General features: G+C 57.9%; 8 protein-coding genes and 2 non-coding genes across 10 annotated transcripts; 2 read left to right on the forward strand and 8 right to left on the reverse strand.

Moving 5' to 3' along the window:
* Positions 1 to 60: 60 nt before the first annotated feature.
* On the reverse strand, positions 61 to 1,033 carry DCS_00301 (ubiquinol-cytochrome c reductase iron-sulfur subunit; the record flags this gene model as incomplete). The annotated part of the gene is made up of 4 exons (XM_040797640.1): positions 61 to 242; positions 304 to 454; positions 509 to 597; positions 742 to 1,033. The coding sequence occupies 4 exons, from the start codon at positions 1,031 to 1,033 to the stop codon at positions 61 to 63; spliced, it is 714 nt and encodes a 237-aa protein (XP_040658523.1).
* A 725-nt stretch (positions 1,034 to 1,758) lies between these two features.
* Positions 1,759 to 5,364, reverse strand: DCS_00302 (DNA damage-binding protein 1; the record flags this gene model as incomplete). Its single annotated transcript, XM_040797641.1, has 3 exons — positions 1,759 to 2,058; positions 2,110 to 5,212; positions 5,270 to 5,364. 3 exons carry the CDS (start codon positions 5,362 to 5,364, stop codon positions 1,759 to 1,761), a joined length of 3,498 nt encoding a protein of 1,165 aa, XP_040658524.1.
* Positions 5,365 to 6,076: 712 nt separating this feature from the next.
* On the reverse strand, positions 6,077 to 7,256 carry DCS_00303 (uncharacterized protein; the record flags this gene model as incomplete). The annotated part of the gene is made up of 2 exons (XM_040797642.1): positions 6,077 to 6,825; positions 6,890 to 7,256. The coding sequence occupies 2 exons, from the start codon at positions 7,254 to 7,256 to the stop codon at positions 6,077 to 6,079; spliced, it is 1,116 nt and encodes a 371-aa protein (XP_040658525.1).
* Positions 7,257 to 8,158: 902 nt separating this feature from the next.
* On the reverse strand, positions 8,159 to 9,559 carry DCS_00304 (Secretory lipase family protein; the record flags this gene model as incomplete). The annotated part of the gene is made up of 1 exon (XM_040797643.1): positions 8,159 to 9,559. The coding sequence occupies one exon, from the start codon at positions 9,557 to 9,559 to the stop codon at positions 8,159 to 8,161; it is 1,401 nt and encodes a 466-aa protein (XP_040658526.1).
* A 1,406-nt stretch (positions 9,560 to 10,965) lies between these two features.
* Positions 10,966 to 12,141, reverse strand: DCS_00305 (uncharacterized protein; the record flags this gene model as incomplete). The annotated part of the gene is made up of 3 exons (XM_040797644.1): positions 10,966 to 11,689; positions 11,745 to 12,002; positions 12,065 to 12,141. The coding sequence occupies 3 exons, from the start codon at positions 12,139 to 12,141 to the stop codon at positions 10,966 to 10,968; spliced, it is 1,059 nt and encodes a 352-aa protein (XP_040658527.1).
* Positions 12,142 to 13,101: 960 nt separating this feature from the next.
* On the forward strand, positions 13,102 to 14,556 carry DCS_00306 (WD repeat-containing protein 79; the record flags this gene model as incomplete). Its single annotated transcript, XM_040797645.1, has 1 exon — positions 13,102 to 14,556. One exon carries the CDS (start codon positions 13,102 to 13,104, stop codon positions 14,554 to 14,556), a length of 1,455 nt encoding a protein of 484 aa, XP_040658528.1.
* Positions 14,557 to 15,183: 627 nt separating this feature from the next.
* Positions 15,184 to 16,496, reverse strand: DCS_00307 (uncharacterized protein; the record flags this gene model as incomplete). Its single annotated transcript, XM_040797646.1, has 2 exons — positions 15,184 to 15,604; positions 15,661 to 16,496. The coding sequence occupies 2 exons, from the start codon at positions 16,494 to 16,496 to the stop codon at positions 15,184 to 15,186; spliced, it is 1,257 nt and encodes a 418-aa protein (XP_040658529.1).
* A 4,069-nt stretch (positions 16,497 to 20,565) lies between these two features.
* DCS_t38 lies at positions 20,566 to 20,647 on the reverse strand. The gene has a single exon. It is a non-coding gene; the product is annotated as a tRNA-Gly (tRNA).
* A 16-nt stretch (positions 20,648 to 20,663) lies between these two features.
* On the reverse strand, positions 20,664 to 20,745 carry DCS_t37. The gene has a single exon. It is a non-coding gene; the product is annotated as a tRNA-Gly (tRNA).
* A 6,177-nt stretch (positions 20,746 to 26,922) lies between these two features.
* Positions 26,923 to 27,493, forward strand: DCS_00308 (uncharacterized protein; the record flags this gene model as incomplete). Its single annotated transcript, XM_040797647.1, has 2 exons — positions 26,923 to 27,347; positions 27,403 to 27,493. The coding sequence occupies 2 exons, from the start codon at positions 26,923 to 26,925 to the stop codon at positions 27,491 to 27,493; spliced, it is 516 nt and encodes a 171-aa protein (XP_040658530.1).
* Between the last annotated feature and the right edge of the window lie 184 nt (positions 27,494 to 27,677).

The raw sequence follows: 27,677 nt of genomic DNA on the forward strand, positions 1-27,677 counted from the left end.
TCGACACTCTATCGCGCCGAACCGGCCGTCGTATTCATACACCCGTACGTAGCCCCCGCTTTAGCCGATGATCAGCAGACCGTCCTCGGGGAAGTCGTACTCGGGAATCTCGAGGTTGAGGGGAGCAGGTCCCTTTCTTATCCGGCCGGAGATGTCGTAGTGAGAGCCGTGGCAGGGGCAGAACCAGCCGCCAAAGTCGCCGGCCTCGCCGATGGGAACGCAACCCAAGTGCGTGCAGACGCCTAGAATTGTCAGCATTGATCATCAACGGCGCATGGCGCCGAGAGCCCAAGGGGACCATACCCAACATGATCAGCCACTCGGGCTTCTTGACACGGTCGTCGTCGGCCTGGGGGTCACGAAGAGACGACACATTGACCGCGTTGGCCTGGTCGATCTCGCTCTGGGTTCGGTGTCGGATGAAGACGGGCTTGCCACGCCACTTGATGATTACCTGAGGGGCGTTAGAAATAGTTCCATCCACCACCATCACCGGCCTGGCACTCACATTCTTGCCCTCGGGGATGGCGTTCAGGTCAACCTCGACCTTGGCCATGGCTAGGACATCGGACGACGCCGACATGCTGACAAGGAATTCTGCTCACGCGTCAGCAAGCCTATCCATGCGCACGTCCACCATCTCCTCCATCGCCCCCAAGTGACGCCCATCACAGCCGGGGGACTCTGCGGTCCTCCCAGCAGCTCAATGGCAGATGCACTCGACCTCGGACGCGGACGTACCTTGAACGGTGCTCTTCGCGCCGGCGGCCGTCAAGGCACCCATGGCGCCGACCATGAAGTAGGAAAACAGCTTGTTGTTCGCCGGGGCGCTCTTGGAAATGTACTTTCCAAAGTCGGGGATCTTGTTGCCCTTGTGCTCGCTGCCCTTGAAGGGGCTCGTGTACGAAGTCGTGGCGCTGTTGTCGGCCCGGACGGCCGTGGTGCTGAGCGAACGCACCGCCGGCACGATTGGCTGCCGGACGGCGGAGCGCAGGCACACGCGAGAAGCGGTCGAGAACGTCGCCATCGTCATCGTGTGGGTTGGTGGGGGGGCGGCTGCGAGAGTGGTTGATGGAGTTGAGGACTTTAACCACTTGTTTCCGTGGCTCGATCGGCTGCGAGATGCTTTACCGAAAGATTTGGCGGACGGTCGTGGCCTCAGGCTGCCAACCAGCTCACAGCTCGGAAATTGGCGAGCGCTGATTGGTGAGTGGGTACTCTCCCGAACTCACTCGCGGTACGTACCCTTTTCTTGGGGGTCAGCCTGACCAACTGCTAGGATGCAATAGTACGTGCTTACGTACGGAGTAATTACATCTACTCCGTACTCCGTACAGTAAATGTAATAATGGTGGTATTACTTCTTTGCTCGCTGTGCAAGTATTAGTGCTTCCTCTCACCTGCTGCCCGTCGTCGTACCCCGTATGTAGGCACATGGATATTATCATATGCACGCCTACTTACGTGTAACTATATACTCTTGCTTTGTACGGGGAGTCGAGCTGCGGATACGGTGCAGGCACGAACAAAGCCCCCTCATTGTCGAGCAGCATCGAGTTGGCAGTCGCCCACTTACAGTTCATGTGCTGCTCCGCAATTGTGCGAGCTCAGTTCGGTAAGGAATGCTTCTTTCGGTGCCCAGTATTGGTGAGTAACGTGTGCTTCTCTGTGTGCATGCCCCGTGTCAGGTGTGCCGTCTACCAGGACGAATTGTTCTGGTCATCGATGAAGGGTTGTCGAGAGACCAGCAGGCAGGCGTTAGTGCAGCCTCCTCAGCGCTTCGACGATGCTTCTCATCTCCTCCGCGCTCGTCCCAAGTCCTTCGCACACGAGCTCCTGTTTCCCCTGGTCGAGATCCAAAAACCGCTCGACCATCTCCCCGTCGACGAACCGGTAGGGTCCTTCTCCTTCTCTGGTCTCGTTTCTGAACGACCGCCACACATCAAAGTCGACGTTTCCTGGCGCGTGCACGTAGTCTTTGAGCCTCGTCTGGAAGGTAAAGAGCAGCTTGTGGTACGCTGGAGCAATCTCACCAAAGAGAAATAGGGTGCCGTCAATCTGTCGAACCGTCAGCGTCACTGCAGCAAAGTGGGAGGTCGGCCGGCGTACCGATCCGAGAAATGCCTTGGGGGATACGACGGCATTGTCGTCGGTGGCAACATGCAACCTCCGTATCCGGTTGATTTGCTCGCCGATGTTCATCTCGCTCACAACCTCAAGGCCACCCCGGCCCTGCACTTTCGGGGTCTCCTCCATGTTTCTCTGCAAGACAATGATGTTTCCTTGCGCGTCTGCCTCGAGCCACCTGTTGCTGTCCAGGTGGCACACGGCCGTCGCCCACGCCACCTCGCAATGGCTCGCTCTCTCCACCAACGTTGCCGGAGAGTCGGCCTGCGATGGCACAAACTCGAGCAAGGAGAGCGACTGCATCAGGTCGACGACCCCGATCACGTTCCCGGTGATGTCCAGATCCACCGGGAACGACGCAGGCCGATGCATGGCAACCTTGTGCAAGGACCCGGACACGGTCGTCTCTTCGTCGTAGCGATACACGACAATCGTCTTGTTCAGACCGGCGACGACGTAGTCGCCCATGGTGCCCAGGCAACGGCATGCACCCCGAAGGCTGTGCGAAACGATCTCGTACGCTTGACGATCCTTGCCGACACCGAGCACGAGGATTCGACCACCAACGTCCTTGTCATCGGCCACGTCGTCTCCGGCAACGAAACTTGTGCCGACGATGAATCGCTCGGCTGGGCAGCCGTTGCTGTCAGGTAGCTCTGCACGAATGACGCATTCGACAATCTCGAGCGCAGCAGAGGCTTTCATGACTACCGGCTTGCCGAGCTGGCGGAAGACGACTTCATCTACCAGTTTAAACGTGCTCGTGATGACTTCTTCGTTGCCCACCAGCTCCTTCTTGACGCAGCCGAGGCCAAAGGCCTTCAATCCTGGAGAGTAGGCCAGCCGGCGAACCGTTTCCTGCACCGGGAGTGACGTCACATGCGTCAGTCGTCCCTCTTCCACGCGGCAGAGCCGAACATGTGCGTCCGTGGACACCGCGATCGATCCTGGGTAGGCCTCGGCGTCGAAAGGTACGACAAATGTCGCGTCATCCGCCGTCGTGGCCGAGTAGATGATCCTACCCTCTTCGGCGTGGATGATGCTGGCGTGTTCCGTAGTGGCAAATACTTTGCACGTGCCGTCATCCTGTGCGAGGGCGTGCAACCGAGCCGGGCTGCTACCGAGGATGACGCACCTCCGTCCGGAGAGAGCGAACGGTTCACTAGACAGCTGGAAGCTGACGACGTTTCCGTCATCCAATGCGACGAGCAGCGTAGGCCCAGAGATGTGCGTCGGGTATAGCTGCACCAGGGTGATGTCTCTAGGAACGGAGGTGCTGTCCTCGGCTTGCCTCAGGGCCTCGTCAAGTATCGGCTGCAACGACGACAGGTCCACGACAGATATCGCACCAGAGGACCACCGTCCGACGACGCCAATGTTGTGAGGATCTCGCGCGGCGTGGAGGCACGAAATCTGATCTGGCTGGCCTGTGGTCGCATCCGACGCCGCATCTTTAGTCACCGCAGCCAAGTCGTTGCACAGGTCCAGCGACACAAGCGTTGTGCCGTCCACGGCCAGCAACGCCCATTTCTCGTTGGCGGACGCGGCCGTGATGGTGCTGCCTTCTGGTACATGCCAAGAAGTCACGGTGATGTGGCTTTCGGCGTCCAGCAGGGTGACGGACTGCGGTGATATCTGCAGCATCCGTCCACCGGCAAGGTTGGAGACGACCAAAGTCTCCCTGTCGAGCGCCATGCCTTGAAAGGCGTACACCTCCTCGATGCCACCTTCCGGGTCGAATCGCAGGACCCTCGTCTCCGAGATGGACGATGCTATCAGAGTGTCCACATTGGGCGAGTCATACGACCGGAGTGCAAAGAGGGCCTTTGTCCCCCCGATCTCATCAAGGATGCCGACAGATTCGAGCCCAACGCCGCTGCGGATACTTCTCAGGCTCCCGTCGTGGTATGCACCGCAGCCGGCGACGACGCGGGCCTGGCCGGAGGAGAATTCGTTCCCCTGCTGTCGATCGCCCTCCCTGTTCCCCATGTCCATGAGGGCAAAGTCCAAGATGGGCCCGTTGTTGGACAGCGTCTGCACGAGAGTCATGGTTTTGGAGGCGACGTCAACGCGGAGCAGCTGCGAGTCGCCGTGATGCGAGGCAAGGAAGAGCAGATCACGGCCCATGTAGACAAGGCTCGAGGCACGCGACGTGACGGTCGTGCCGTCCGGGAACTTGATGGGGGACACGCTCATGCCCGTGACGACGACACCGGTGGATTCCGAAGCCGTTTTTATCGTCAACAGGTCCATGCGGCCGTAATCGTCGGAGAGGAAGTAGCCGGTGCTGTCATACTGGGCCCAGGCGACGTAGATCTTAGGCTGCCGGAGCGGGGCGGACACGGTCGAATAGTTGAGGCTGTCAAAGTAGGTCAAGAGAGTCTCCCCGACGACCAAGAGCCCACCGAGGTGAGCCTTGGCGCCTTCGTTGTTGCGCACATGATACCTCTTCTCCTCGACGACCGGGACGGGGATCAGCATGGACGCGTAGGGGTCTTGGATCAACTGATCGAGCTCCCGGTCCTTGTGGGGGTCAAACTTGGAGACCTCGCCTCCCTTGTCATCCTTGGTGAGGCGATAGACGGCGATGCGGGATTCTTCATGGTCCAGCTGGGTCTTGTACAGGAAGGCGATTCGCGGATGGCCCGTTCGGCTGTGGAGGAATGTGCTCGTCTTCATCCAGAGCTCGGTGAGGCGAACTTGGTCAAGGGCAACCAGCTTGGTGGTGGCACCCTTTCGAGTCGGCAGGCGGAAGACATTCATGACTCCTTCCCACAGATGCATGGCCATGAACATGCCCGTCGGGTCGACAAGGCATTGATTCTGGCTCTGGGAATTACGCATGTAGTGCTCGGCCGTGTCTGCTATCGTCTGCTCGACCGTGTCCAGCTGGTTTGTCTCGGGGTTCCAGGCGACGTTGAAGTACTGAAAGCGGTCGGTGCCGACGAAGAGGAGATCGACGTTGGAATCCTTGGGCTGCAGCCGCTGGAGCATCGAGATGGTGCCGAAGACAAACTTGGTGTGGAGGCAAGTCATGCCGTTGCCATCCTCATTGAGACGCCAAATCTCGAGCCGGTTGACCTTGCTGGCCATGAAGTGTCAGGAAGGGTGGTCGAGAGGGTTAGGAGGTCGAGGGACTCACGCAACGACGAGATCTTCATGGTCTGGGGACAGGAACCGGATGCGCAACGCATGCCGAATACTTGTCGGTTTGTGGACGGGCGCCACGTAGGCCATGATGACGATTAACTGCCACCTCGCGAGAGGCAGAGTCGACAGGTGAAGGGGGGCGGGATGCTCTCGAGGAGAGCTATCGAAACAGCTTCATCCCTCCACGGCGGCACGGCATGAGCAATGTGTCGGTGCGTCATGGAGGAAGCTTTGGTGATGGTCGAGTTCTTCAAGGAGTTTAGCCTAGAACTGGGAAACGTGGGTACCGGCGCTAGGATTTGCCGGCGATGGGTGCAGTAATTACGTACTGTAATTACTTAAGGTACACACTGTAATTACAGCGTGTAATTACTGTTCAACTACTTTGTACCTGCACTTGCATTTCTACGGCGGCAGCTTCAACGCTACCTACCCCGTCATTGCCAAGGTGGCCAGGAATTACCACCAACTACTGCAGCAAAATAAAGCTCCTCTTCGAAGCTGCCTACATTGACAGAGATCGGGGCGTGCCAAGTGACTTGATGTGCAGGGTGCCTTGGCTGCTCGAGGCATGGGTGCCATGGTACGTACGTACATGCGCATCGTTGGGTGAGGATCAGCATGCCCTTGTCCCTTTGCCGCTCGCGGTACTGACAGTATTGCCATGACCATGGCTTTAGCTCTACACGACACGGCAGCCGTCTGACAGCTTCTACATCGTCACTTGCCGGTTCACACGCCCGCAATAATGTAGGCCGAATGTATGCTTGCATTGATGGTATTCAGCCAGACCTACTCGTCAGCAGAGCTCCCATAGAGGCCGAGGCAACTGTGTGAGCTGATGGGCTGTCGGAAGGCCGACATAGACGACCCTTGACGAATTGGTCTTGGTGACGGATCGAGATGCGAGGCCGTAGTAGTCGGAGATGGAATGGGCAAGCCAGCGCCTGTCGTCCCGGTCAGCATTTCCAGCCAAGAGGTCAAAGGAGATGAAATCCCACTTGAAAGCGGCATTTTCGCCGTCGCCAAACGAGTCAAAGACCATGCCCGAGTCGACAATCTCCTGCTCGACCTCGCGTCTCGCCATCTTGTACATGGCTTCCTTCTTCTCCTTCAGCTCCCGCATGGCGCCGCTGCGGCCGACGAAGACGATCTCCTCATCGTCCGAGTCCATCTCCTCGGCGGCGCTGTCGTCGTTCCGTCGGGCAGTTTCCATGTCCACCCGGCGCTTCCGTTCGCCGACGATGAACTGCCTCACCGGCTCCTCCAGAGCACGAACCCAGCCCCGGATTACGGGACTGCGCTTGGCCGACTCGCGCAGGTCGCGCGGGACCTCGCCGGCGCCGAGACCCGTGGCGCTGCCGGTCGTGCGCTGCTGCTTCTTGCGAGCCGCCTGCAACGAGACAGTCTTTTCTTGGACCCGTTCGCGGATGCCACGATCCCAAAACTGGGCCACCTGATACGGGACGCAATGGACCGGGTGGCTGGGGTGAACCTCCCAGTCACTCGGCAGCGGGGGTTGCACATTGGGCACGCCGACGAGTCGATCTGTTCGGTTTGGGAAGTCAGCCATGACGGAGGCCGTATCTGTCATGAAGCACCAGAGACGCACCATTCTCCCATCGACGACGCTGCCGACTGCCCTCGTTCCCTTTCAGGAGCGCCTCACGGTGACGCTGACTATCGCGGCGAGACGGCGGGCGACGAGGAGTCTCTGGCGTCTGGGGCGTATCCAAAGCAACAGCGCGGACCTGGTGTCTGACGGGTGTGTGCTCGTCGATGGGAATGGCCAAGGGCGTGCCGGTGCCGCGGGCGACGGGCGAAACGCTGAGGGATTGAAGGGCCGAGACGGTCCAGGCATCGATGTCGATGGCGCCGTTGGTGACGGTTGTGGGGGCCGCGGCCGATGATTGATTCTGATGCGTGCTCTGGCTCGATGATAAGCCCCCGGGGGGAGGGGCGGCGCGGAGTATGGCCATTCGACGACAACGGAGATGGGACGGCGGGGGAGGGCGAAGGTGAAGCTACGCTCCGCGAGAGGGACAGTCTTTCGTCCTCGGCCCTCAGTTTCGCAGCGGCAGGAAGAATTCGTCACCAAAAAGCAAGAGGAATAAGGATGAAAGGGAGCAAGGGAGGGGGAGGAGGCGGAGGGGACAATGGCGTCCAGGCAGACGACGAAGGTTGGCGACGATGATTCACATGGTTGGGACGAAAGGTGGAGGGGTCGCGGGGCGCGTTAAGCTGATATTGGTACCCATGCGACTGGTCACAGTGGAGGTGGGTCACTACTGGAGATAGCAAGACCTAGCCAGGTACTGTACTGTACTCTACAGTATAACCAATACAGTCTGTACTTACAGTACTGTATTACCTAGTATTGTGCATGTACGTACTGTAATAGTGCGGAGTAGTTGCAGTCCATACTCCGTCGCCACTGTAAGTACAAGTACAGTACTCGCTTACAACTAGATTTACTGTGCGAAGTACTTGTACTTGCTTGCCTACCTAGTAGTCTTACTTGTATCGAGTACTGAGACCTCCCCTCCACTAGCTATGACGCATGATCCGGATATCCTTTCAGCCAATGCTCCCTCCATCAAACACTCCTCCACCTCGACCACATCGTGAGGGGCATTTTGCTCCGTCAAGTTACATGTTTGTCACATCATACCATTGCACCGTATTACTATTATTTCTTGCACACTCGCATCTGGGTACAAGACAAATACTGCGGGGCACGGGCGGCATGCAGCTCAAAGTCCAGATGAACGTCAATGCTCGGTGAGGGAACCAACGGGTTTGGTAGCTCCCTCTCCGTTGAGCGGTTGAGTCATCGCTGACCGACAATCCCCCTCCCACCTCTTCGCAGACAGGCCAAATGCTATGCTGAATCGGGCGTCTCCTCCATAAGGGGGCCGACCGGCTTTCCAAGCAGATCAAGCAGCACATCCAGCAGAATTTTCGGAAGTACCCCGAGCGCCGCCCGATCCAGCAAGGAGGAAAAAACGGTTCGAGTCACACATTCCCCTGTCTGATTCTTTCCCTCCATGGTGGCGATGAGCCAAGAAAGCGCCTTGGGGACGGCAATGATGGCCAGATTGTTGTGCATCGACTGCTCGTCGCGCTGGTACTCGATCCGGCCCCCCCCTGCGCAGTAGTGGCCGACGAGCGCGTCCGTCTCGCCGATCGGGCTTATCTCGTCCTTGAGCGACTTGTATACGAACAAGGGGATCTTGGGAATGGCGCCTTTTCCCAATCCGTTCGCTTCGAGTATCTTCACGACCGTCGGATTCGTGTACATGAGGTTGCGGTCGTCAAACATGCCCACGACGTCGAGGTTTCGGAACTGGGCCGTCGTCGCACGCAGGCACTGACGACGGACCTTGTAGAAGGCGTCGCGGAACCGCGGCCGCAAATGCTTGTCCACCACCGGAACGAGCTCCGGATACTGATTCATCAGGCCGACGACGCCCGAGGGGATGAGCCCTGCGGCGCCCTTGCCGTTGACGCTCATGACGGCCGTCGTGATGTTCGGCACCGTCCCGCCGACGGCAGCGCCGGCAATCTCCAGCTCGGGCGCGTACGAGGGCTGCAGTTCGGCGGCCCACAAGGAGGCGAGACTGCCTCCCGAGTAGCCCCACATGCTGACGGTTGGATTCTTGACGATGCCGGTGAAGGAGCCCGAGTTGATGGCCGCCCGGATCCCGTCGAGGGTTGCGTATCCCGCCATCCCGTTGGCCAAGAAGGCACCCTTGGGACCGAGGAAGTCGGGCACGATGACGACCCAGCCCCGTTCGAGCGCCGCGCCGACGAGAAGCAACTCCGCCTGCGTCAGCATCGTTCCCTTGTCCGGCCCCGTCTGATGGTCGAGCTGGAAGGCGTACGAGGGCGCGCAGTCGATCGAGGCCGCATCCTCGGCCACCTGGTACGAGAGCACTTTGGAGAGGTCGGCTTTGTGCGGCACGAGCACCGTCAGCACCGTGGCCGTCGCGTTGCCGAGGCTGTCGGTCGTGCGATAGAGAATCTGGTGGCTCGCCTTGACGTTGGCCGGGAGCACGCCAAAGGCGGCGATGGGATTTGGCGGCGGCCGGTGCCGCAGCACTGTTCCGGCCTTGACGCTTTCGAGGTCCTCTGGCAACGCGTAGAAGGAGTCCTTGCTGGGCAGGACGCCCGTTGCTCGGTCGAGAAGCTCTGCGAAAGGAGGGGCCGCACGCGAGACCGAGGCTGCGAAGGAGAACGAGTAGGCCAGGAACGCCGCCAAGTGCAGTCGGAAAGAAACCATGGCGACGGGGGTTCGAGCACCAATGTTATTCTGATGATGTTGCTTTCTCGAACCGGCACAGCCATATACTTGCTTCACACCATGTCGACTTTTCCGGGGCGGGACGACGGGTCGTTGATTTAATAGCCACCTCATACGAAGCCGGCCCGAGCCATGCTACCTATTCGTGAAATTGCCCGTTTTCATGGCAGCTCTCATCCATGACGAAGCAGGATCCTCCTTTCTCTCACCGCTACCACTGACACGGTCGGGGTTGTGTCATCCCGTGGGCCGTGGACGCTGCCGCCATGTAACCCAACGCATGATCCTGTCGGTCTGCTACAAACTGCTACTCTATCCATCTCCTCCTCGTTCACACGACTCTCCAACGGCTTTTTCGATGCCACATTGCGAATTTCCCGTGCTCCCATGGCCAGAAATTCATGGTTTGGGGAGAATTAACCATATCTAAGCTCAAAGTCGGCGGAAGGTTCTACGACTTGCGGGATGAATGATGACTCTCAAGGCTTTGGCCGATTGCACAACGCCATGCATGTGCCCCCCTTGCGCTTACGCATACAGGAAGCTCTTTATCACCTGTCACGCCTCTCGCTCTCTTCCGCGCTTCTTTTTTTTTCGCGCTTACTATCAGACGGGAAGATCGGCGCCGCGAGCTGCTCTACTGCGTAGGAAACTTGCCCGAAGGTCTGCAGTCCAGCTACACCCGCATGGATAGGGTTTCTCATGTCCCTCACATGTATTATTACATATTCCTTGACTAGAGGTGAATGGATTGAGCGCGGTGATGGGCGCGATAACGTGGAGAATGGCGCTGCAGACTTATGACCTTTCTTCGGGCCATGGAGGCCCTGGAAATGAAATGAATAGAGAGAGGCCTGCTCAAGAAGGGCCAAATACTGTCGACGCACATGCGCCGCAGCTGGGAGGCGGTTGATTTTTGTGTCGCCTACGCAGCACGCAAGTCCTCGGCTTTTGCCGCCATCTCTGGAGGATCTTCGACAACCGTGTCTTCGGGAACGGTGGGAATGGTTCATGGAGAGGCAGTCCAGTCGCCGCCTTGGATGAATTTGTCGAGAGAAAAATTCCAAAAAAAAAAATGGGTGTCTGTTTGATCGATATGTACGCAGAAGAGTCCCAGTCGAAGCTGCCGCAAAATATTCTCGCAGTGGACTGAGCAGAAGGCACCACCGCACCGAGCATGTTGGCGAGTGTCATCTTCAAGGGACGTCAAAATGGACCAAAGCTGTACTTTGTGCGAGAAGGGCTTCGTGAGCGAAGAGGGCCTGATGAGAAACGACGGTTTCCTAGCGCCGATGAATTGGTACACTACCGTCGCCTCAAAACTCGCTATTGAGCAAAAAATACCTCCATTCGCGAGGCCCTGCCGATCCAAACAAGAAACTACATCAATCGCGGGTCGCATCGTAGTTCCTGTGGGGATTTCCAATTCCGCCCGGTCGCAGCAGTGGCTGATTCTCCCGCGCAATTGCCCGCTCCTCGCGAGCCTGTATCTGGTCTAGATCTTCCTCGGTATCCGCATAGCGCTCTGGGTGTCCCGTAAAGGGACCCGGCAGTCCGCGTTCCCAACCCTCGGAGTAGGTTCTGTTGGCCGACGGCCGGCGCGGGACGCTCGCCGACGAACGGCCACCGTGTACGCCCTGCTCGGCGCCGTCGAGTCGCCGAGCGGCAATCTCGTAGTACACTCCCATGACAAGCACGGCGCCTTGCATCGATGCCGTGAGGAGATATATGGCCCACGTGCTCCAACCCGCCGGGCCGAGCCTCGCATACAGGCTGGCGGCAAAGATGAAGCCGCCGGGGGTCTGGATGCACATCATCGGAATGCTCAGGCTTCCGACGTGCTTCAGGTGGTACGTCATCCAGATCTGCGGCACGTACTGGATGGCCGCGAGGGCGGCGGCCATGACTCCCATAGAGTTGGCCCATGTCGTGAGGTGGGTCGGGAGGGCAATGGCGAAGAAGCCGGTGACGATGATGGTTATCAGCCCGTGGAGCACGCAGACGAGACCGACCACGATGGCCGTCTGCCATCTAGGTGACTCTCCCCCGAGCTCCTCCTGCGGCACGTTGGCCTCTCTGTATCGGAAGAAGACGAGGAACAAGACGAGGCTGGAGATGGTCAGTCATCGGGCACCCTGCGACAACCGGTCCGTCGGCAACCCACATGAGGCAGAAGCACAGCCACTGCACGCCGAGCTGGGCAACACCCAGCAGGCCAGCGACGCATCCAAAGGCCTCAATCTCTTTGCAACAGCCGATGACTTCGCGAGAAGGCGGCACGGTGAGGATGTTGGCGAAGCCCGCCGTCGCCGAGGTCGTGCCGAGGAGGACAAAGTACGGCGATATGCCCTCGGCAGTTCCTCTGGATATGATGCGGTAGTGCTGGGGAAGGTACGATATCAAGAGCCCTATGAGGATGAATCTGTCGGCATGGCTTAGTCGGCATGTCGTTTGGGACGGAAAGGGGGAAGGGACATGTCGTACATGGAAACGGAGAGCTCCAGATACGACGGCGTCCTGAGCTTCTCGCATTGGCCGCCGACCGACTCCCAGATATCCATCTCTTCTTTCGGATATGTCGGGGAAAGGACGTCGACGTCAGGTCAAGGGTGCGCCGTTGCTGCGCAGTTTCTGTTCCGGCCGCTGGGGCGATGGAAATTGCCAAGGGCAAGGCGAGGCACAAACGAACAGTCGTTGGTCGGGGCGACGGCGTCAGCAAGCGGTTACAGGAGGGTCATCATGATCGAGCCCTTGGGCGGGACAGCAGAACCGGAGGTGACGGATGGCAGGAAGGGCCTTGGTAGACTGCGTGAACTGCTGCAGCTGGTGCAAAGCGAAGCAGGTGATGGCGTACTTGTGGTGGTGGTGGTGGTGGTGGAGTTGGAGGGATGGCGAGGTACACGTACCTGTACGTTCTCCATATACTGGCCGAGTGAGTCTGGGAGGAACCTGGGCGCGCAGCGGGCATTGATAGTTGCGAATAGGGCAACAAGTCACTCCAATGCCAGAAATTGCGGGCAGAGTACCTGGACAGTGGATCGGGACTAGCGGAATGCGCGAGGATGAAAGTGCCTTTTGGCTTCTGCTCCATGACGTCGCCCTCCCTATACGTGCACACCCAAGTACTTGTACTACCCAAGTACAGTACAGTATTCTACCCAAGTACAGTACGCCGTACTCCGTTCTTGAGCACTGAATCAACATCAACTGACACCCTGGCCGCCATCAGGACGACCCGCCTTGGTGCCTACTGTACTGCCACTACACGTATTAATACTGTACTTGCATACGGAGTACTCCGTACAGCTACTTAAGTACTGTACTTAGGTAGGCGATCCACGCTACTACAAAGGTAACCTAGTGCGGAATTCCCCATCAACCCTCCAGCTACTAATACTGTACGTACTCGCTAGCTTTTCGTTCACGACTCCTTCACGCAGCGACAGGTCGAAGCAGGTCATGGGCACTGCCTGAATCCTTTCTTCCAAAGACGAGAAATGGAAGGCAGACCATGACGCTCGATGCGGATGCCGCAGTTTTCGTGCGAGGGGAGTGTCGAGAATCTTGGCACCTCTGGCCCCAGCGAGAGGACCGACAGGGAGCCAGACATCGAGCCAGCGTCGACGATGGAGGCCATTTCGGGGGCCGTTGACGAGCAGCCTCCTCGCCAGGCACCACACATGAAGCTCCTGGCTCAATGGCCTGCATGGCGCGAGCCGCCGCCGCCGGCTGTGAAGGAAAGCTTGCCGACGGCAAACGACGACGACAAGAGGCTTGCTGGCGGTGAAGACCAGCAGCCCTTTTACTCGTCTGTCCAATGGACTGCTGATGGAACGACGATTCTCGCAGGGGCCTCCGACAACACCGTTTCCTCCTTTGTTCTTCCCGCCGACCTCCTTCAGTCTGGTGATGCAAACCGACTCCTGGAGTCGCAGGCGAGGACGAAACTTCCGGAACCGACCCAGGCCATGGCGCCGGCGCCCTACTTCTCTCTCGCAGACCCAGCAACCCAGACATATCTTGTCGGCTGCCGTGACCACCCTCTGCACATCTATCATGCCTTTCCTCGTCCGGGGCATCGACCAACGCCCCTGGGCACGTATAAACTCATCAGGAAGGAGACGGAGCAGTACATCACGCCGGCCTCGCTCCTCTGGACCTATCCCGGCACTCACTTCCTCTGCGGCTCGTCCAATCGCATCGACTACTTTGACGTCTCCCGGCATGGCTCCGATGGCCCCATGCTCACCGTGCCGACCATTCCCTCCAAGCGACACGTGTCCAAGGGCAACGGCGTGGGCATGCGGGGGACCGTCGCCGCGCTCGCCGCGTCGCCGCCGGCAGCGGACGGTGGTTCCATGGTGGCCGCGGGCACCTGGACGCGATGGATGGGGCTCTACGACCTCGGTCGCACCGATAGGATCGTCGCCAACTGGAGCATAGCCCGTGCGGCCGAAGGCGAGTTCAAGGTTGACTTGGTCGGTCAAGGCATCGTCCAGGTTGTTTGGAGTCCGTGCGGACGATATCTCGTCATCAACGAAAGGAACGCCAACAGTCTTCTCGTCTACGATATCCGCAGCACAGGCCAGCTCTTGGCGGCATTGTGCGGTCGCCAGTCGACGACGCAGCAGAAGCTCATGTGCGACGTCTTTCAAGGGGACGTCTCCGGCGACGGCCGCTTCGAGGTCTGGGCGGGCTCTCAGGACGGCTCGGTGCTCGTGTGGGAAGATGTCGGGGCTCGGTACGGGCTCGCGCAGCCTTTGTGGGACTGGCATGCGCATCAATCGCCCGTTGGGGGCACCGCTCTGCACAGCTGCGGGTCGGTGGTCGCCACCTGCTCCGGAGCATGGGTGCACTCGCCCGAGACGCCCGACGACGGTGCCATTCCAGCTCGCCATCCGGGTCGTCATACCACCAGGACGCTTGACGAGTCGTCGTTGAAGATATGGTCCATCGGAACACAGGCAGCGCCGTGAGCGACGCTACGGCACCTTGCGCTCGACGGCGAGGTCTTTCGACCCAGAACGAGACTGGAAACGGCTCGACCTTTTTGCCCTGCTCCCGTTCTCTGGAACTGCTTTTTCATCGGTAGCTTTGGCGAAGTAGACTGGGTTCCGCTGCGCTTCGTGCAGCATGACTGGATGGGAGTCCATTGCGCCATCATTGTATAAGCAATCAAGACTCTACGACTGTCAGGGAGAATTGTACATGCATTGTTGCGTCGTCGGGTAACATGTCTCAATACAACGCTCGCTCTTCGGCAAGCTCTGCCATTGAGGCGAGCTATCTGACTAATTACTTATACATGTGCCAGGGACTACCCTGGACCTCGTCGAAGCCAAGTCAGCTGTGCTACAAAGCGCTACCTCAACCTCTTCATACCGCACCAGGCCACACCAGGACATCCTTTCCATTCCACCATCCTTTTCTAGGGTATCGAACAAGCAAAAAAAAGAAGAAAAAAGAAGAAAAAGAAAAGGCATAAGGGGATGAATGCTCAAAAAAATGATAATCAACTCCACGCTTGCTACTGCTTGGAATGAGACCCCTCGCCAGAAGACTCCTTGCGGCAATTGAGAGTGAAAACAAGACAGTCGGGCGGCTCAAAGCCACGAAACGTTGCGAGTGTTTCGTCGATTCTGCTGCCATAAAATTCCTTCCACGGTTCGTTTCCTCCGAGATGCGGGATGTGTTCCCATGTCGTCCATGTTGGCCCGTTGATGCATGTCGTCCCGAACGTCTGGCATCGGTGCGTTGTAGGCCCCAGGGAAGTCGTAGGCTTCCCGTGTCAGGGGAACGCAGTCGGGGTCCGGGCCTTGGTAGCGATTTGTGGATTCTACACCGACCTGGGGAAGGGGTTTATGGTGAAGATGTGCTTGCCAGCGCGAGGCGTCATCATGGCTGCGGCTGGCCCCAAGGCCGTGGCCGTATTCCAGAGGGCCTTGCTGCCGCGTGTCGGCTTCTTGCGCCTGGTAGGACGACTGCAGAGGCAAAAAGTTGTGTCCAGGTTGGGCCATCGGGCTGCTACTCTCCCGCGTCAGACGAGCAGGGGATCTCGAGGGTGCAGCAGGGAGGCTTACCTGATGTAGCTGGTGTCCTGCGAGGATCCAGGTCCGTTGCGTGCATTTTGCTTCCTCCGACGCATGAAAAGAGCGGCGAGGGCAAAGAGTGCCGCCAACAGAACGATGCCTCCGACGATGCCTCCGACGATGACGGCCGTGTTGACGGAGCCGCCGTCCTTGTCGGGTGCCGTCGGTTCGTCGGTGGCAGAAGCCGGCGGCGAGAGCGGCGTGCTTTGAAGGCCCGAATCCGACTTGACGGCCGAGTCGGAGGAGCCGCCGGTCGTGGAGGGAGCCGTGGACGTCGCCGCAGCCGTGAAGGAGAGGGTGATGTAGCTCAAGCGCAAGGGTGGGCGGCCAGGGGCGGCGGTGGCAACGTTGGTGGCAAGGTTGGACGCCGTGCCGCAGCCGTACTGGAAGAAGCCACCGTCGAAGTTGTTCTTGTAACAGACGTCACCACCAGCACAGGTGTAGAGGTAAGGGTTGCGGACAGTCTGGGGCCCGCTGTTGCCGTCGACGCAGCCGGTAAAGATGCCGGTGGTGCACGCTCCGCCATCGGGGCAGCAGCCCACCGCTCCGTGCCGAACGTCGACGGCGCAGTACGAGCCTTCCCTGCAGGTCGCGGGCAGCGCAGGATCTCCTCCAATGTAGCCGCAGACGGTGTTGGAGAGAGCGCGGCGGCCGAGTTTTGGTGTCCAGGTGGGCGTCGGCGACGGGCACGGGGCCGTCCGAGGCCACTCGACCGCTCCCGTCTCTCGGGGGATGGCATTTCCAGCAGCGAGTTGCAGGGCCAACAGGACGACCACGGACACCGAAGGCGGCCGTCGACACGTCGAGGAGAGGCCTCGGGCGTTCATTGCGGGATGACGGGTGCTTGGTCGGAGGAGGAGGAGGAGGCGTGACGAGCAGGGTGTGTTAGGATGGGACTGTCCGAGAAGCAGAGGAGACGAGCGGCATGCTCGTCGTCGTCTTTGCGGTGGGAAAAGGCAGAAGAAGAACGAACAAGCGGGCGTCGTCTGCCGCCGTCTGCCACCGTCTTCACCGTCAAGGGGGGTTTGATGGGAAGGATGAGAGAAGAGCAGGCGGGCGTCGGATCGAGGCTGGGCGATATCGCACGAGAGCTGGCGACGGACCTCGAGCGAAGCGAGCTTGTGCTTGCCCCGGCTGCGTGGGTTGATTGTCCCGCCAACAGCAGAGGGGGAGGAGGGTTGAAAAGGGAGGAAAGATCTCGGACGGCGCCCTTCGGTTCGTGTGCCCGACAAAGTAGGCCTCGAGGTTTATTTAATGCAGCCTCTCCTACGAGGTAGCACGAACGAAGGGGCCATCGGCCTCGCTGGCCATGGCTGCCATGCGAATCAAGGGTACCTGCGGCGCCGTAGGGGTGCCGAGCTCCATACATGTACATGTCAAACCCAAGCTTGCGCACGGACGTGGCTGGGCTGACTGAGGTAGTGGCGGGCATCACCCCTACCCCGTCCCGTCAGGTACCGAGCCGGAGCCTACAGCATATGTACCTGCTGTACGGAGTACTTGGACGCTACAATACAGTAGTTGTACAGGGCAGCACAGCCAAGTACAGTGCATGCACACGTAGTTGTACTTGTACTTGCCTCCACTGGCGTACGGTGCAGCACACCTCGCAGCAGCGCTGCACAGCCATGCAAGTCCAGGCAGTGCCAGAGGAGGGACTGGCAGCAGGTGCACGCGAACAGAATCTGACCTCATCTCATCCGGTAAATGAAGCTCCGATGCGAGATGAAGTATAATTGGAAAGCAAAGGAGCATGGGCCAAAAATACGATGCGCGTGCATTCTCGGGGGCGAGCATGCACTTGCACGCACATGCCAGCACGCATCGCAGGCACCACTTGATGGAGCACTCTGCCCATACAGCACTCGTGCAAATGGTCTTGAACGTGGACATGGAATACGTGCTCCATTCCGACGTGTTTCTTTGTTCCCGTCACAGGACGATCCCATCAAGGCAGCACCATGAATGGTCACCATCTGGCCATGCTTTTGTCCCCGCCCGCGGTTTGAGAAGAGCAACGGATGCCTTCCTTGTCGGGCGCATGACAACTTGATGCTACGCCACTCCCTGACCTCCCTGAAATTGCGCACGGAGTGTGTATACTAGGTAAGTAATTACTAGGTACCTAGTAGCCTGCGGTGCATTATCTGTAGGCGTACTGCTATGGTTGTACAAAGTGCGATGGGGGTAGATGGGGATTGTACATGCATACTTGCAAGTACTGTCTGTATGTACGGAGTACGGAGTACAGTACTTGATGATTGATGGAAATGTATGGAGTCACATGTACTGGCACGCGCTGGTGAACATACTTACGTTAGTACCTAGTACTTTAACTTATGCCCTGCAACTAATACTGTACTTGTACGTCCTACACCTAGAGTACATGTAGGCGTAGGGAGGACTGAGTACTACCTACTAGGTAGGTAGTATTAAATGTACTTGCTGCTGCTCGGGTACTTGCTACCTATTAATGCTTACAAGTGCAATACCTCGGTGGTAAGTCTTAGTACCGAGTGCAGAGAACCAAGTAATACTGTACTACGTAAAGAGTACATCTGCCGTACTTGCACTTACTTGCCTCCCTGGCATTCCCATCATTCTGGCTGCTCACCAACGCATCACCTACGAATTCCTCAGTACCTGCCTGGGAGGTGCTTACACGTATCCAGACGACGCCGACAAGTGGGAGGGCATGGATTGGGCTCGAAAAGGCAATCTGCTGCATCCTTAATTGGCCAGCTCTCTCGCCTTTCATCATCTACGGACGGCAGCCTCAGCTTCTGCTTGACCGCAACGTCCAACCAACGTCACAAGGGAGACACAGACGTTCCTCTCGGCACCCATTGACCCAACTCCCTTCACCGGTTCTCCGCACCTCATCGATGCGGCCGGAAGCTCTGCTCTTTGCGCATACCAGAGCGGATGGGCCATTCTTGGGCGAACACGTCATCCATCGAGCATACACCCGCCAGCCAGCTCTGTTGCTTCCGTCGTGCGTCTCGACGTGGACGTCACAAAACGGGGCCGGGACGCATGATACGTTCCGATGATTCGCATCGCCCGATGGAATGGAAGGAAGCTCTTCGAGCCGCCCTTTGGGGCACAGAGCTTGCCGAGGCTGCCTGGGCGGGAGCCGATCCGAAGTGAGACGCGAGACGATTCAGCTTCTGTCGAACTTGTCCTTTTTTTTGTCTTTTGCCCCCTCGTCCGTGGGATGCGAGCGCAGGGGGTTGGACCTGGGCTGGTGCTAGATCGCACTGGTCCTCGGCGCGCTGGCGAAAAGCAATTTCTGCCGAGTTCGTGTGGAAAGATGCAAGGGGGCCGACTCGCACGTTTCAACGGCGAGTGGGTGCCACGACGGTGCCGGCGATCAGCGTGTTACCGGTACCATTGGCAGCACTAACCGGCACCTCGATGCTGCGAGTGCTCCGTACGGCACGTACGCATCTCGGTTGTTCGAGCAACACAAGATCCTCGCTGCAAAGAGCCGATGGCCAGCACGACGACTCACGTCGTTCGCACCGGAGAGTCCCCCTTCCGCAGAGCGACTCGCATGTATGGAGATTCGTTTCTCGGCGGACTACTTTGGCATCAATACCTACAGGCTGCTACTGCTGTACTTGTAGGTGCTTGGCCACGCTACTGGTACTTGTAGGTATTACTTGTAGGTGTTGCTGACTTGCCTACTACTAGGTAGTTAGCAGGTACTGCTTGGGCATTGGCCTCACAGCGAGCCGCCACGGCTACCTCGCCACCTGCACCGCCACCCGTGGTCAGTCCAGAGGCCAGCACCGACCTCGTCATGCCCATCAACCGCCTCCATCCTCCTCCCGACACCCACCTACCCACCAACTCAACCTTGGATGGCGAGAAATCGTACCGAGGGCACCGCCGCCAAGGCCCCCCTTCATCGAGCCGCAGCCCACCTCGGCCTTGTCGTTTTGTCACGCGGCAGAGGGGGGAGTCGGGCATTGACCGTCGTCGGCATCCCCTCGGGTCAACGTCATGCATCTGCTGCCGTCTCGCCCCCGGCCAGACTGTCCTCCCGCTCTAGACTCGAACGGGGAAGGTGGTGCGTGCTCCGTTCGACTCGACTTCACCCGAGAGCCTTGGGGGCCAAAGCGATGACGTGCATGTGGAGGTTCCCTCTTTGACCGTGGGCATTTAAGCATAGCGACAAGCTTACGGCGATGAAGGAACTGTCACACGTCACCCACCCGTGCGTGGGCTGTGCCCGCCGCTCCGAGCTGGACGACCATGGCACTCAACAACGGACCAGAAAACGATTCGTCGAGTTCAGATAAGGTGTGGCAGGATTTAGTTTGTTAGCGACGGCCCAGGCCGCTGTATGGAACGCACCCCATTGGAAGGATGCATCGGATGACATTCCAACGAGTTCTACAGGCACGTGGTCCAGCCGCTGTCTTGAATTGCAACGGGAGAGTACCACTGCTACCATATTAAGATGTACTTGTACGCATGTTTGCATAGAGTCGTAGGGAGTAGAGAAAGGCACAAGTACTTGCAATACGGTAGGTATGTGTTTGTGCTCCGTGAATTCCTTGCCCAATTCCGCTCTCACCCGAGCTGCCATTGGCCGAGTTGGTGGATGGCATGACAGCAAGCTTCACATCAGCCGATCCATTAGTTGGTGGGTCGATTTCCCCCTTTGCGCGTACGGAGGGAGTACTGTATTACAAGCAAGTACAACTACTCCGTACAACTACAAGAAATATTACCCACTGTATGGAGTGCTCCGTGATTAATTGTACTTGCTCCCAACGAGCAGAGGAACCGACCAAGTTGCGGCGGCAAAAAGAGAGCGTCCCCCCACACGTCAGGAGGAACATGGACGAGGGATGCAAAAAAACGATGCGTCCGCGATGTATTGCTTGCGTAATCTGGGAATCGAACCCAGGGCTCCCCGACGTTACACGGATGGCAACGGAGAATTTTACCACTAAACCAATTACGCCAAGTGGAACGGCATTTGCGTAATCTGGGAATCGAACCCAGGGCTCCCCGACGTTGCACGGATGGCAACGGAGAATTTTACCACTAAACCAATTACGCATGGTTGATGGGCGACCTTGATCGCTCAAGTGACCCGCTTGTGAGTTTGCTGTGCGTTATTTGCATTGAGGTGTTGCAATACAATTTGAGCAACCATTGGCATCTTCTCGTCACCGGCCTCACGTTTGCCGTGGCCATGAGCCGCTTGCACGGCGACGACGGTCGGAGAACATCTACTAGATGAATTTTACCTGCGTCGACGAGCACACCCTGCATTTTGAGTTTGATGCTTTTCAAACGGCAGACATGTGCTGATGCTCTTTTCTTGGTCTTGTCGATTGCCGTGTTTTCTCCTCCTTTCCTGCCGCCTCTCGGAGCTGCGTGTCGATGCGCACTGATGACTGCTCGAGATCAAGCTACGGGCGGTTGCATGCCCAGTGGCGACATCAGGGCCAGTCCCGTTGTGAATCCATCAGGAGGGAAAAGAAGGAAAATATTTGCATCAACCAACGCGGGCTTTCCCATGCTATTCAGCAACTGCCATGCACGTAGAAGAGCGGAGGGTAGGTGACGATGCATATGCAAACAAAAGCAGTCATGGACTCGGCGGTCTCGACCGCACGTTGTAGGTTGCCAGGCCGAATGGTTCAGCAAGGGAAGCGTGTCGAATGGGTGGCCGAAATACGCCGTCGGTGAGGACGCGTGGCTTGTCCGTATTGCAGCAGCGCAGGGTTTACGTCACCTCGACCAGCAGGTAGGTTGTGGCGTCGCCATGCCGACTTGTTCTGTGTTTGGCGTTGACTTGCTCAATTCCACGACACCCTCTTGCTACCTGTCCTCTCTTGGCGACGACAACGGGCTTTCCATTTCTTTCGTTGCAAATGCACCTCGGTGCCTACGAATGGTTTGCGTCAGGGCATCGCTCATTCGGGTTCCTCCTACGAGCGACCCTTTTTTCACCAACGTAAACTCGGTAGGATGCTATCCAGATTGACAACGCCCACTCCAGGGTAGGCCGCCACTCAACAGGCTGCCGCACGAGCGAGTGCCACACCAATGAAATCATGACGATGGATGCCCCAATTCCTTGGAGAAGCCATCTGACGTGGAACCCCAGAGTCGAGGATACTTGAACCATTCGCCGGCTTCCATGGAAGGTGGCGGCGAAACGGTGAACACCGCCAAGAGCGGCGGGGAGGAAGGGGGGGAGCTGTGCTGGTCACCGATGGCTGCCGATGGGCGAGAACGCTTGCGGAGCGAGACTCGACTCGGCCGTCAACCTTCTTGACCGACGCACAAGTCCCATGATGCCGAATGCGGTGCAGATCGACCATGGGCCATTTGACAGTCCGAAAGCCGGCGGGCCGTCCGGACAAAGAGTGGATACCGGGACCGGCGGGCCGTCCGCCCATGGCCGTGTCCGCCGGGGTGGATCCCTGGCGTGGCGGCTTACCGGACAGCTCGTTCCCTCGTTCACTCGTTCACGCCGAGCCTTGGCAGCATGCACGGTTACCTTTGGGTGTCGCGTGCAGGGCACGTTTGAGGCGCAGCCCTGCAGGCTTGGGCTTGGTATGGCCTCGAGGAGAAAGGGGGCAAGCGAGTTTGCTGACGCTTCGTGTCGTGCGACTTGAGATTGGGTGAGCACAGTGGCCGTTTCTGCAGCACGGTGTTGTTGGTCTCGTGTGCCATGCTCTGCGCATGCAAGTACTGCACAAGCAATGCAGTACACTGTACGGAGTACAGGTGCTTTTTCTTCAAGGAGACCATAGTACGGTACTTGTAAGTATGTATTTGTGCTGTACGTAGCTGTACTGTACGTAGCTGTACTGTACGTAGCTGTACTGTACGTAGCTGTACTGTACGTTGCTGTACTTACTGTACGTAGCTGTACTTTACGTTGCTGTACTTACTGTACGTCGCTGTACTTTACGTTGCTGTACTTACTGTACGTCGCTGTACTTTACGTTGCTGTACTGTACTGTACATTTAATTACATGTAAATGTCCAGCAAGTAAATACAAACTGTAGTCCACGCTCGATGCGTTATTGTCCATACCTTGATCCCACTCTTGGCATTCTGCGCACTCGTGCAAGTGCTCCATATTGTGTGCGGTAATTTCATGGCACGTGTACCACCATGTGCAAGTACAACGACTTACTTCTAAGCAAGTACTTAAGTATACTTACTCCGTACAGTACTTGTGCTTGTACGGAGTAATTACCTGTGCCGTAAAACATGCACTTCCGAAAGGACTCGTGTTGGCCATGCTGAGCTTCGTCGACTGACGAGATCCGCCAAGGAGAACAAGATTTTTGCCAAGCAGCGGCCGTGCTTGGCATGGACCGTTTCAAGCACGGAGGCGAAGTTTGTCGGCATGCAACCAAGTACTGCAAGTACAGTAATACATGTACAGTACTCCGTATTACAACGTACAATTACATGCACCTCCAGACAGATCCGGCACCGGCCAAGGCTCGCCCCGTGCAGCATGCAGGCGGAAAAGGCGCTGGCTCGGTGGTTACCTAGTATCGAGCGGGTCACGGCTCAACAGCGAGCTGGGCTAGGGGTCGTCAACCACCAAGTATAAGTACCTATGTAGTAGGGAGAGTGCGGCGTACTTGGTTGTACATGCACTCCGCACAGTACTCGTAATGAGGCCAAATGGCGACGGCAAGTGGGAAATAAGAAAAGTAAACTCCGAGGCTGGTCACATATGACGGCGTCGTCCGACAGGCATCCAACAATACTCGTGCACGAATGATGCGACAAGAAATGTTCCGCAATGGCGAGGACCTGCACCCTCGGACTTGCACTGCACCGCGGCCCGACGGTACGTGCGAGGAGGCAAAGACGAGTGCCGTGGGTGCAAAAGGCATACCTCCTGCCAGAAGTCACTTTCCTCGTTGTCGACGTGGGAAGATACTTGACCGGCTATGAAGGCATCTTTCCCTTGCCGCACACAGCTGGACCTGTATGGGTTCTCAGGTACATGCACCGTACTGTAAGTACGCACAGTGATTGGGAAAGCGGCAGCAGCAATATTCGCCACGCCAGCCGGTCAGCAAAATAGCATTACGAATTACGGCTATCAAGTACGTAAGTACTTAAGTAAGTGCTTTGGTGCAGTATTTTGTCACACCGCCGCCGCTTGGCCCTCCTTTTTTTCTTTCTTCGCAGGACGCTCCATAGACGGGAGAAGGGCTACTGGAGAAGGGCTACAGGTGCTGTACGAAGGAATACTCGCAGTACTTGCACCAGCACAAGAAGCAGTAGCAAGTAAGTGCTCCGTACGCGTACAGTATAATTAGTACTTACTGTACTCCGTACTCCATACTCCGTACTCCATACTCCGTACTGTACGTACTTACTGTACAGTACTTACAGTACTTAGGTGTTTAGTACAACTGCCGACGCAACGGCGCCGGGGTCCAGGGTTCAGGGCGGATCCTGCGTGCCTTGACCAAGGATCCTACGCGGCCATCGTGTCACCATAAGCACAGCTGCGTGAAATCGGGGCACCCGTCACGAAATGGCAACGACCACTCGTGCTGTAGTCACACGTAGCACGTGGTGGTCGCCGCCAGCTGGAGGGCGTTTCACCTTGTCCTCGCGGCGACAAGTGCACTCCGTACTATGCAGTCGTCCCTTGCTGGAGGGAGTTGGTCGGACGAGGTGCGAAGCCTCCTGACTTGAAACCTAGCGGTGGGTTTGTCGGCACATTTCCCGAGCCGCACTGCCTTTTGCTACCAGGAACCTGCTACTGGTGCCTAGTAGCTAGCATTGCAGAGCCACAGCAGGTGCTTAGCACTAGGCCGCTGTACGAGGGCATGTGGTGTGCAAGTAGGGGTCCGTACAGGTCGTAATACTTGCCTGTACTTGCAGTTCGTACAAGCAATACGGTACATGTACGGAGTACTGTAGGCACTTGAGTACTTGAAAAATACCAACTACGGAGTACTAGGTAGCTGATACCACGAGTACTCAAGTACAGTAAGTACTATTACTTGTACAAGTACGTATTTGCTCCGTACCTGCCAAGGACCGTGATGTGTATATGTACAATAATTGTACGCACTTGCACTTGCATGCAAGTAAAAGCGAGCATGAGTACTCCGTACAGGTACATGCGCTTGCTGGTATGCTACCTATGTATAGCACAGACAACAGATAACGTGCGGTGGATCCAGCACTAAATTACCTCCTTCAACGAGCATTGTACAAGTACTGTACCAGTAGTTGTAGGTACAGTACAAGCAGTAATACGGACTTGGTACGAGGTAATGCGCAGCACAAGCAAGTACAGCAGGTGGCAATACGTGCCAGTACAAGTACAGGTGCAGACACTGCACGGAGTGCTCCATACTTGCTGCCTTCATAGGACCTCCAGCACGGCATGTACTGCACTTGCATGTACAGTACTTACTTTGTACGCACAAGTACAACCAGGTGTACCTGGAGGCCGCAGGACGACACCAGCAACCCGTGCGCGCCGAGAGCCAAAAGATTGGCCGGCAACGTCGCGCCAATCACCAGGCAACGATATGATATGCCCATGCCCCTGTTGCGCCCCGGTGCCTTCTAGAAGCGCGGCCAGCCCTTCTGTGCGTCGAGGCGGGGCGCTGCAGGAATTTCGACAGGGATGCATCATGCAGCCCGAGGACGCGTGCAGCGTGCTTGCAGCACAAGCACGGCAGCAGGCACAAGGTCTTGTTGCACTTGTACTGTACAGTAGGCGCACACCTGCAAGTGCAGGTGGCAGCGTGCGGCGTGCGGCGTGCGGCGTGCGGCATGCGTCGAGGCACTTTCGCGCAACGCTGGCAGCCGGCGGGCGAGCGAGGCAGGCAAGGCGAGCGCCCGTCGGCCGTCGCCGTCCCATCCGCCCACGCATCATCCGCGCCATCGCATCCCCCCCCTTCGGCCCTGCAGCATGGCCAAAGGAGAGCGGGCACAAAGGTCACGGCGCGTTGGTGCCGGGGACGTCGTGCGAGGACGGCGCCGCGGCGGTTTTGCCAGGGCGCAGGTATCAATGCGAATGCGGCACGCGGGCCTATGACGCAATGCTCGTCGTAGAAACCCGTTGCCGCATAGCCGTGGCCCCGGCGGCGCTCGAGTCGGTCGTGTTGAGCGATGGCTACCATGGAATCAGCGTCGTCATGGCCGGTGTAGGATCCGTATTTTGCCAATTTCCGGGGGCCCATCCCATGGGGAGCTTGGAGAGGGGCCAACGGAATTGGGGGGGAGGGAGGGGTTGGCCTCCCAAGATCGTGGGGCAGACGCGCGCTCGCCGCCGGATCCCATCTCAATACGAAGCGTTCGTCGTCGGCGTGCGGTGCGAGGGCGGTTTTTTTTTGGCCTTCCCCAGGCGACCCCCCGCCTCCCACTGCCCTAAGTGTGTGTGCTGTAATTAGGGACCTAGGGGCTTGGTGGTGGTACCTGCATGGGTTGTACTGTACTGTGCTGTACTTGCGGTACTCCGTACTCTGCAGGTATACTTACTAGTACCTGGTGATGATGCAACATTGTTCTCGCACGCCCGAGTGTTCGCACACAACTCGTCGTCGTGGACGTTCGCGTACGGTCCATTCGCTCTCGCAGCGAGCTACGTGCAGTCCTGCAGGAAGCGTCATCAATCGAGTCCGAGTCCTCGCCATCGCCTCTGTCTGCTTGGCGTGTCATGAAAAGGGCGGGCTTGGATTGAACCGGGTGGCCAAGACATGGGAACGAATGGCATCTTTGTCCGGGCGTGCCGTGACGGAGCCCTGAATGGCAGGTCTCACCCACCACTCGGACATTGTAAAGCTGAGCGTCGTGCTACTGCACTTACAGATTACTTGTAGTGCGAATGTACAGTAGCAAGTACCTGTACTGGCGAGTGCACATGTAATGGCTGCCATGGGAGGTACTGTGCTGTCCTTGCGCCGTTTTTGCGCCGTTCTTGCGCCGTACAGTATTCGCATCTGCTCTGCACGGCATTGGCAAGTACAGAGGTACTGTTGGTACTCCGAGCTGCACTAGCACTCCCCTGCCTACGGGTTTACGCGTGTCGCCGTGCAGAGCGCAATCGGTACCGGATTGTTACGTCCTGACCGACTAGCAGCAATCCTATCGGCGACTGACTAGTACGCCAGCCCAGGTACACCTGCCCGTACCAGTACTTGCCCGTACAGTACGAGCACAGGAGTAACCCAGGAGGAAGGTAATGAATGTCGGCAACTAGGCGAGCCAGGTAAGCCGATATGCACTTGGCACCGCACCGAATGCCGCTCGCCCGTATAAAGACGCAGGCCACCTCCCCGTCGACTTGCCTCTCCTCTCGCCCAGCTGCCTCTCAACAAATCTCGTCATCCAAGTCTACCGCCCTCCTCTTCTCTTCTTCTTCTTCTTCTTCTTCTTACTTCAACCGCTCGCCCTCTCAGTCGCAGCCAGTCCATCTCCACGTCCTCCGTGTCCTCTCTTCGACGACCACCTCCAAGCCCAAGCCCACGCCCACAACCACAACCACAACCACCACAATGCCTGGCTCGTCCGCCTCCGCCGCCGTCTCTCCTGTCCAGCCGCAGCCCGCGGCGGCTTTCGGCCTCGGTGACAACAAGGGCATCAAATTCCACATCAAGACTGGCAACGGCCGCTGGGCCTGCACCCTGCAGGACCGTGTCTCCTAGTTTGTCGCCCCCATGCCGTCTCCTCCGCGCCGGCAGTGTTCTGACAGCGTACAGCGAGCGCATGAAGGCTGCCCGCACCAGCTCGGTCGACTCGGTCGACTCGGTCGACTCGAGCGCCTCGTCCAGCTCCTCCGGCAGCGCATAGACGCTCGACAGAAAAAAAAGGACACTCGTCACCGCTGGCGCCAGCCTCGTGGAGACCTGTCATGGGCGCCGGCGTCCGGTGCCATGGATTGGTAATGACAAACACGTACCGACACGGCGTTGGCCCTCCATGTGGCGTTTTGCTTCTTTTCCCCCGGACGGCCGCCTCGGTGGTCCCTCCGGCT

Source organism: Drechmeria coniospora, chromosome 01 (genome assembly GCF_001625195.1).
Source record: "Drechmeria coniospora strain ARSEF 6962 chromosome 01, whole genome shotgun sequence".
Lineage (NCBI taxonomy): Eukaryota > Fungi > Ascomycota > Sordariomycetes > Hypocreales > Ophiocordycipitaceae > Drechmeria > Drechmeria coniospora.